Below are 10,107 nucleotides of genomic sequence, written 5' to 3'. Positions count from 1 at the left end.
ATCTCGCGGTAGGGTGGGAAACAAGACCCAAATCCACAAACAAGGGACTTGGTTTTACAGTTAGTGGAAAGGTATGTTCTGATGGAATTTACGGATGAGCGGAAGCGTGAAATAACAATTATTCCGTAAAAAACATATACCGCACATATAGAAAAACATATAAAAGGGAAAAACTGAGGAATCGAAATCATACCTCGTGAATCGAAGCTTTATAATGATTAGAGTGCTAGCAGTTGCTCCTCAGTGTGTGAAGCACTCTACCGGTATCCACCAAGAACGATCCTCTTCGATGAACCTTTTTATAAAACTAAGCTTTTATAAAAATGGAGTTTTGGGAGAGAGAGAGAAGAAGAAGATGGAGGCTAGGGTTTTCACAAAACCAAAGTTGTGTATCTTATCAAATGAGCCATCCATCTCATTCTACTTATAGGACTTTCCTAGGGTTTTATAATATATCTATATATATTTTAACCCCCACATTTTATCTTCATAAAATGCTTTAATTATAATTAAAACTATTTTAATCATTATTTCTTTTTCTTAACTATTTAGAAAAATAATTCTCTCTCTCATTATTCATCAAAGGAAACATTCTTTTATGGTGTGACCCTGTAGGTTTAATATTATGCCGGTAGTAGAAATAAATAATAATAAACTTTTTATTAATTATTTATATGAATATTAAAATTCACTAAATATAATTAACTGATTAATTATATTTATTCTACATCGTGAGTGATGCTTCTCAACATATCGCGACTATCCGGACAATATGAATTCACTGCTTAGAATACCAAGAACCTGTCAGTGAATAGTTACCGTACAATTAACTCCTTCTACCCACCAATGTATTGATTAAATACAAGGTATGGATCTTGTGTCAAGCCTATCTAATTTAATCATTTGCTTTTCCATTCACTATGCTCAGTTCTATGTAAATTAGAAACTCCTTTCTAATTTCATTCACTCTGGCCAGAGATTCCTGAACTAGCATAAGTGGATCAGCTTAGAACATTCTCTTCCTTCACTGGAAGGGGTAGATCCTTTATTGATCATACACTATCTTTGTGTACAAATTCCTATACCCAGTAGAGCCCTAATAATTGTCCCTGGAGACTAAGAACTAAACCAAAGCATAGTTCACTGTACACAAGATGACTATGATGACCTCAAGTCTAAGGATACTTGTACAACTATCACTATGTGAACAACTGCTGACACGTGAGTGAACTCCATCAGTTGTTCAGCTGTGCGAGTCATGTTCAGTGAACTTATTCTATAATAAACACCTACATACTAGCTATAGTGTCACCACAAAAATGCCTATGAGAACAGACATCCTCCTGAAGGGAGCAAGCATAGTATGTACCAATCTTTGCGGATTATTAATTACCAGTTAGTAATCCTATGACCGGGAACTATTCAAGTTTAGAGTTATCATCTTTTAGGTCTCACTATTATGATCTCATCATAATCCATAAAAAGCTTTACTCTAAACTATGGTATATCTTATTTAAACACTTAAATAGATAGAGCCCGTAATAAAAACAAAAGAAGTCTTTTATTAATATAAATGAAATCAAAACAGATTACATAAAAGTTATTCCTAAATCCTCATACGTGATTGGACTTAGGACATATCTCTTTCATGTTCACACCGACAAAAGGTATGTTAATTCTTGATTTTCTTGATTTTTTTCATTTAAAAATATGTTATTTATGTAATTAGCTTATAAATTTGTTGTTTTTAACTAATGGGTAATTCAAGAAATTAGTTTATGTTTTTATTCTGTGATTTTAGGTAAGTTTAATGAATGGGTTTGGTGATTATTAAAGAATTGAGTTGTATGAGAATTTTTGGGGTAGTGATATCAAAATTGGAATTAATTAGCTCGTATGTGTGTTTTTAGGTGAGTTTGTGAAGGTGGGACTGTAGGCACTCTAAGGGATTTGTGTTGTGTGAAATATCGATGGTGATTTCTTTGAAGAAGTTAGTTTCGTGTGTCATTCTTGATTTGGATGGTACACTTCTTAACACAGGTAGAGATTTAGAGACTTGTCTAATTAGAAATTTATAATTAGATTATGTTGTATTTTGCTTGAAGGGTCTGGATTTAATGAAAAATATCAAATTGTTTGATATTCTAATATTGTGTATTGTTTGTGTTTTGTGTTCAAGTAGAGAATATTTGGTTCTTGCGCAGTGTTCAATTTAATCTGCCAAGGGACTCGATTGCGTCTAGCAAAGCTAAACCTCAATTTGTTGTTTGTGATAATGTTGTATGCTTAGGCTGAGAATCTGAGAAGAAGTTTGTTTGTAGTTGCTGTTACTGAAATTTCTATGAAATCTGAGAATCTGCTTTCGTGTTCTGCTACATAATAATTTTGTTATGTAATTTTTTAGCATGAAGAATTGTTATATACCCTATTGCTGTTCTATGTGGTAATTTGAATTACTTGGTGATGGTTAATAAAAAGAGATTGGTATAACTAGTACCTATTGATGTGTGTTTATCTGCCAGGATTTTTTATAAGGTTTAGTGGTCCAAAGCTCTATTCTTCCTACTCTGCACAAATAAATGAAAAAGGTATTTAATTTTTCCTTCTCCTGTTATATGCCAGCAGTCCATTTGTGAATTGGTTTTAAGTAGAATATGTCAAAGTTGTGTTTTGATGTTGTAGTGCATATGCATATGGTGTACATGCTAAGAACACTGCTAGAGGAGTTTGGAAAGCTTCTTGCAGCCTAAAATCTCACATTGCATCAGATGTAAGAGTTACTTCATTCGAATAAAACTCACTGTGATGTGAAATATCTTTTTAAAACAATTAAATGGGACCTTTCACATCACAAGGAGCAATAAGATTTATTTCAATGAAGTAGAATTTTATATCTGATGCATTGTTAGATTTTTTCGAATATACTCAATTAACAGAACACTGGAAGGAATAAAATGCCATGAGGTAAACCTTCTACTTATTCGGTTTGTAGGTATAAGTTTAAAAACCATCAATTTTCTCATTCTTATTCCCGCACTACGCCATAGATGGGCAAATAAGACACTTTTCTAATGTAATGCCTGTTTTGCGTTACATTAGACAGACTTTTTTGACCTATTGTAACACTTACGAAATAGCGTTACTTTATATGTAAAGTTACTGTTACGTTAGAGGGCTTGTGTTGCAGTAGAAAGCTAGTGTTACAATAGTGCTGACATGACGTAACGCTTTGCTTTATCATTATAATAATATTTAATTTATTTATTAATTTTTAGGGCCCCACCAGTGTACACGTCAGCAAAAGTGGGTCCCACATGGGGGCCCCACTAAAACTTATTCCAGAAAGTGGGTCCCACACTAACAGGTGGACCCACACTGCCACGTGGCACTGCCACGTCAGCAAAGCGTTACGTTAACTTTTCTGTTACAACGCTACTGTTACATTTGCTCAACCCTGCCACGTGTGCACCGCCACGTCATTAAATAATTAATTATTTAATTATTTAATAAATAATTAATTAAAAAATTAAATAAATAATAATTAAATAAATAAATAATGGAGAAGTGGGCCCCACATGTGGGCTCCACTTGTGGGCCCCACATGTGGGCCCCATATTAAACAATTATTTAATTATTTATTAAATAATTATTTAAATAATTAAATAAATAATAATTAAATAAATAAATAATAAAGAAGTGGGCTCCACTTGTCGGCCCCATATGTAGGCCCCACATTATCCAATTATTTCATTATTTAATAAATAATTATTTAAATATTTAAATAAATTATAATTAAATAAATAAATAATGGAGAAGTGGGCCCCACATGTGGGCTCCCCTTGTGGGCCCCACATGTGGCCTCCACTTGCGGGCCCCACATGTGGGCCCCATATTAAATAATTATTTAATTATTTAAATAATTAAATAAATAAATAATAAAGAAGTGGGCTCCACTTGTGGGACCAGCATGTAGGCCCCACATTATCCAATTATTTAATTATTTAATAAATAGTTATTTAAATAATTAAATAAATAATAATTAAATAAATAAATAATGGAGAAGTGGGCCCTACTTGTGGGCTCCACATGTGGGCTCCACATGTGGGCCCCACATTATCCGATTATTTAATTATTAATTAAATAATTAAATAAATAAATAATGGAGAAGTGGGCCCAACATGTGGGCTCCACTTGTGGGCCCCACATGTGGGTCCCACGTTATCCAATTATTTAATTATTTAATAAATATTTATTTAAATAACTAAATAAATAAATAAATGAGAAGTGGGCCCCACATGTGGGCCCCACATTATCCAATTATTTAATTATTTAATAAATAATTAAATAAATAAATAATGGAGAAGTGGGCCCCACATGTGGGACCCACATATGGACCCCACATGTGGGCCCCACATTATCCAATTATTTAGTAATTTAATAAATAATTATTTAAATAATTAAATAATTAAATAATAGAGAAGTGGGCCCCACATAAGGGCTCCACTTGTGGGCCCCACATATGGGCCCCACATTATCCAATTATTTAATTATTTAATAAATAATTAAATAAATAAATAATGGAAAAGTGGGCCCCCCATGTGGGCTCCACCTGTGGGCCCCACATTATCCAATTATTTAATTATTTAATAAATAATTAATTAAATAATTAAATAAATAAATAAATAATGGAGAAGTGGGCCCCACATGTGGGCTCCACTTGTGGGCCCCACATGTGGGCCCCACATTATCCAATTATTTATTTTTTAATAAATAATTAATTAAATAAAAAAAATAATGTAGAAGTGGGCCCCACATAGGGGCTACACTTGTGGGCCCCAGATGTGGGCCCCACATTATCCAACCGTACGGATGTTATTAAACTGCCTTCCTAACATTGAGAAAAAATAATCAAAAAATATAATGTCCGGATCATGGTCGGATCGTAATAGGGTTCTTATGTCAGGATATGATTCATTTAATGGTTCGACCTACATATCCATCGTTCGATTTTTTTAATCGGTTTTCTCGATGATCCAACCGTACGGATGTTATTAAACTGCGTTCCTAACATTGGGAAAAAATAATCAAAAAATATAATGCCCGGATTATGGTCGGATCGTAATAGGGTTCATATGTCAGGATAGGATTCATTCAACGGTTCGACCCACATATCCGTCGTTCGATTTTTTTAATCGGTTTTCTCGACGATCCAACCGTATGGATGTTATTAAACTACCTTCCTAACATTGGGAAAAAATAATCAAAAAATATAATGCCCGGATCGTGGTCGGATCGTAATAGGGTTCATATGTCAGGATATGATTCATTTAACGGTTCGACCCACATATCCGTCGTTCGATTTTTTTAATCGGTTTTCTCGACGATCCAACCGTACGGATGTTATTAAACTGCCTTCCTAACATTGGGAAAAATAATCAAAAAATATAATGCCCGGATCATGGTCGGATCGTAATAGGGTTCATATGTCAGGATAGGATTCATTTAACGGTTCGACCCACATATCCGTCGTTCGATTTTTTTAATCGGTTTTCTCGACGATCCAACCGGACGGATGTTATTAAACTGCCTTCCTAACATTGGGAAAAAATAATCAAAAAATATAATGCCCGGATCGTGGTCGGATCGTAATAGGGTTCATATGTCAGGATAGGATTCATTTAACGGTTCGACCCACATATCCATCGTTCGATTTTTTTAATTGGTTTTCTCGACGATCCAACCGTACGGATGTTATTAAACTGCCTTCCTAACATTGGGAAAAAATAATCAAAAAATATAATGCCCGGATCATGGTCGGATCGGGACATTAAAATATCATTTTTTCTAAAATTTACGAGAAAATGAAAAAAATGAAAAAATGAAATAAAATGAAAATCGTACAAAAGGTGCAGTGAAAATATGGGCGGCTAAATTTCCCCCCAAAAACATCACTCTCTCTCTCAGACTCTCTCTCAGAAACATCACTCTCTCTCTCGACCTCGCTCACTCACCTCAACCTCCCACCTCGCTCACTCACTCACCCCTCACCAACACTCCCTAACTCTCACCCATCTCACTCTCTCTAACTCTCTCACCCATCTCACTCTCCCTAACTCTCACCTCACCTCAGCCGCACTTTCACCTCAGCCGCACTCTCACCTCAGCCTCACATCAGCCGCTCTCATTTCGGTGGATTCAGCAGCAATTAGGTGGTTCTCAGCAACATTTCGGTGGTTCGGGTTCTCTGCAACGGAGTTAGGGCGTGCAATTAGGGTTTCGGAATTTTAGGGTTTCGGTTGGAGCTAACAATTAGGGTTCAGAGCTGCTTTGTGGTTTCGATTTTGGACCAAGGTAACCTCTAATTGAACTTTATTTTTGATTTTATGTATTTATCCCTGCTTATTTAATATGTTAAATATGTGTTTGTGTTTAATATGTTGTAAATTGAAGTAAAAAATTTAATAAAAATGAAAGCATGGATAAAAATGGGGAATGAGATGTCAGAAATTATTAGTTTATCTAGTATCACTGCAGTATAGTGCACAGAGAGGATTACACTGCCTTTTTTAGGTAGACTTATAATCTTTTAACTTGGCAGGCTATATTATACAGTGTACTAATGGAAGATGATTATAGTAGCTGGATAGGATTTCCAAAATCTAGTAAAGAATATGTACGAGGGATAAAGGCATTTTTGGAAAATTCATTTCCAATTCATGCTAAAGGAGAAGAAATGAAGTGCCCCGGCAAAGTATGTGTCAACCGTTATTGGCACACTCAAACAGTTATCTATGATCATCTCATATGTAGTGGCCCTTCTCTACTACATATGAAATGGATTTGCGAGGTATCACATACCAAAGTAGACGGTAGTACTGACTTCATGGATTCGGGGACGGGGATGGATTTCGAAGATAATTTAGGTAAAATGTTCAATTGTACGGGTAAAAAGTTTCGAGATTTAGAAAATGACTATGAAAGTCTAACAAATGCAGAGGCTAGAAAGTTTTATGGCCATGTTAGGGAGGGTAAACAACCACTATACCCCGGATCCACTAAATTCTCTCGGTTAAGTTTCCTGATCAAACTTTATCATTTAAAGTGTGCTCATGGAATTTTCGAGTCTGCCTTTGGGGAATTGCTGGAGTTAATAAGAGACGCCTTTCCTGATGCCCAAATACCTTTGTCTTTGAATGCTGCAAAAAATATGATCAAGGATTTAGGCTTACACTATGAAAAAAAGGCAATGATGCTAGTGATCCGGGGCAGGTTATACACAAAGTGCCAGCTAATGTGATGAGATACTTCCCTCCAAAGCCGATATTGCAGAGGCTATACATGTGCAAGGAATATTCGAAACTAATGAAATGGCACGATGTGGGACGTCAACAGGATGGAAAAGTAAGACATCCGGCTGATACAGAGGCTTGGAAGACGATAGATGCTGACTATCCTAATTTTTCATTAGAAAATCGAAATGTTAGTTTAGGAGTAGCCTCAGATGGATTCAACCCCTATCGTTCAATGAACCTAAGTCACAGTACCTGGCCAATTGTATTGGTCATTTACAACCTCCCACCTTGGCTATGAATGAAACTAGAAAATCTAATTCTTTCGACACTAATATCTGGTCCAGATTCACCAAAGAATAGTATTCATGTGTTCATGCAACATTTAATTGTCGAGTTAAAAGAATTATGGGTGGTCGGCGTTAATACTTATGATGCCTTGGCTGATGAAGATTTTAATTTACGTGCTAGAGTGCTATGGACTATTAGCGATTTCCCGGGATATGCTACGTTGTCCGGCTGGAGCACAAAAGGCAAACTAGGGTGTCCTGTCTGCCATTATGAAACTTCATCACTTTATTTGAAGCATAGCAAGAAAATATGCTATATGAACCACCGAAAGTTTCTTTCTTCTGCACACAAGTGGAGAACGGATACTAAAAGGTTTAATGGCGCAATTGAAATGGGGCAGTGTCCTTCAGTTTTAACGGGAACTGACATTGAAGAGTTGTTGTCTGGGTATGTAAACCAATTCGGCCTGCAGAACAAAAAGGCAAAGAGTTAAATTGAGGGCCCTTTTAAAAAGAAGTCATTTTTTTTATTTACCTTATTGGAAGCATAATCCACTTCGACATAACCTTGATGTCATGCACATAGAAAAAAATGTTTGCGATAACATATTGGGCACTTTACTCAATATAAGTGGCAAGACAAAAGATCATGTTGTCGCTCGTAAAGATTTACAAGAAATGGGAATTAGAAAACCCCTCCATCTTGTTCTATCAGAAGATGTAGCACACCATGAAATACGAGCATCAATCTTTGACTTGTCGAACAAAGAGAAAGAGATCTTTTGTTCAGTGTTGGAAAACACTAAACTGCCGTACGGTTGTGCCTCCAACATAGGGCGATATATGCACACAAAGGAGAGGAAAGTAGTGGGGTATAGGAGCCATGATGCTCATTTCATACTACACTACTTGTTGCAGTTTGCCATCAAAAAAACTACAAACGCTGAGGTTGCAGTACCTTTGATGAAATTGAGTGCCTGCCTTAGAGCTCTATGGAGCAAGGTTATCGATTTGGAGGAGTTTGAGAAGTTGGAAACTGAAATCGTCGAGGTACTTTGCCAATTTGAGATGATTTTTCCATCAGCATTCTTCGACATAATGGTGCACTTGCTTGTTCATCTAACTAGAGAAGTTAGACTTGGGGGACCTCAGCACCTTCGAAACATGTTCCCAATAGAGCGTTATCTTGCAAAATTGAAATCAAACGTTCGTAATAGAAGTAAGCCGGAAGGTTCTATTGCAGAAGGTTACATAGCTGAAGAATGTGTAACATTTTGTTCAAGATTTTTGGCTGCTGATGAAACAACAAAAAACAACATGTGCTCAACAGTTTTCGAAAGAGGGCCAACACAAGCTGAATATCATATCGGAACGAGAAGGAATAAAGATGGAACTATTATTCATTTGGAAGATGTTTATTGGAAGGCAAGTCATCGCTATGTTTTGTTCAATACTGGTAACAAAGAAGTAGAGAGGCTCCTCGAGTAAGTTTAATAAGCTCTAACATAAATAATTTTAATTCATAACTCAAGAACTTTTTCTTTTCTGCACTGTTTTAACTTAGTATAATTTTAGGGAACATCAAGCCTTGGTGGACAGCCACGAAAATATGAACAGATACAAGAGGGCACAAAGACACACGACAGAATTCTGGGACTGGTTACGAGAAGAGGTTGGGAAAATGGTGGAGGTTTCATTTGACTTGGGGGTGTTTGCGTTGGGGCCTAATCGAACAGCTAGAAGTTTTACTGGTTATGTTGTTAATGGCTATCGATTCCACACAAGTGATAGAGATTCTCGATGCACAACACAAAACAGTGGTGTATATTTGACTACACAAACAACTAGTTTCTCTAGTTCTAGAGACGAGAACCCTATATTTGGGGATGCCAGCTACTACGGATCGATATAAGATATCATAGAACTTGATTACTGGGGATTATTTACAGTTGTCCTATTTAAGTGTCGTTGGTACCAACAACAAAAAGATCCACACGATCACATTCGAGTAAATTTCAATAGGTTATGCCATAAATCTGATCCTCATGTCCTGGCCAAACAAGTGCAACAAGTTTTTTATGTGGAAGACCCAATCGAAAAGAATGTACATTACGTAATTAAGAAACTACCGAGGGAGTGGTGTGATAATGGAAATGTGGATGCACATGAAGATGTCAACGATACTGATCTCCGTGAGACTGAATTTGTTTGTGGACTTCAAACTCATGTTGATGAAATGAGTTGGCGCAGAGATGATATCCCTACAACAAGAGTTCCCATTCCCGATAAATGAAGCAACCAAACTGCTAAACATTTATAAGTTTAAAATTAATCACAACAGTGAACTTTATTTTGTATTTTCTCTGTGTTTGGAATATCTAGATGTAATTGGATATCTTAATTTATTTCTTCCATGAATTCTTCAATGAAATCCATCTTTGTAGTTTAAATTTTTTGTCGTCGTCGTCTGATTTGTAGTTTATATTTATTGTCTTGGTAAGTTCAGCATGCCCTTGTTATATTTCGTA

The 10,107-nt window shown here is 36.0% G+C and overlaps 1 protein-coding gene across 1 annotated transcript; it reads left to right on the top strand.

Moving 5' to 3' along the window:
* The first annotated feature begins 6,619 nt into the window (after positions 1-6,619).
* LOC141673217 (uncharacterized) lies at positions 6,620-9,872 on the top strand. Its single transcript, XM_074479948.1, has 6 exons — positions 6,620-7,028; positions 7,244-7,540; positions 7,637-8,027; positions 8,212-9,063; positions 9,155-9,399; positions 9,529-9,872. Exons 1-6 carry the CDS (start codon positions 6,620-6,622, stop codon positions 9,870-9,872), a joined length of 2,538 nt encoding a protein of 845 aa, XP_074336049.1.
* Positions 9,873-10,107: the final 235 nt, after the last annotated feature.

This window comes from Apium graveolens, chromosome 7, assembly GCF_009905375.1.
Source record: "Apium graveolens cultivar Ventura chromosome 7, ASM990537v1, whole genome shotgun sequence".
Classification (NCBI taxonomy): domain Eukaryota; kingdom Viridiplantae; phylum Streptophyta; class Magnoliopsida; order Apiales; family Apiaceae; genus Apium; species Apium graveolens.
This window is presented reverse-complemented; position numbering and strand designations above follow the sequence as displayed.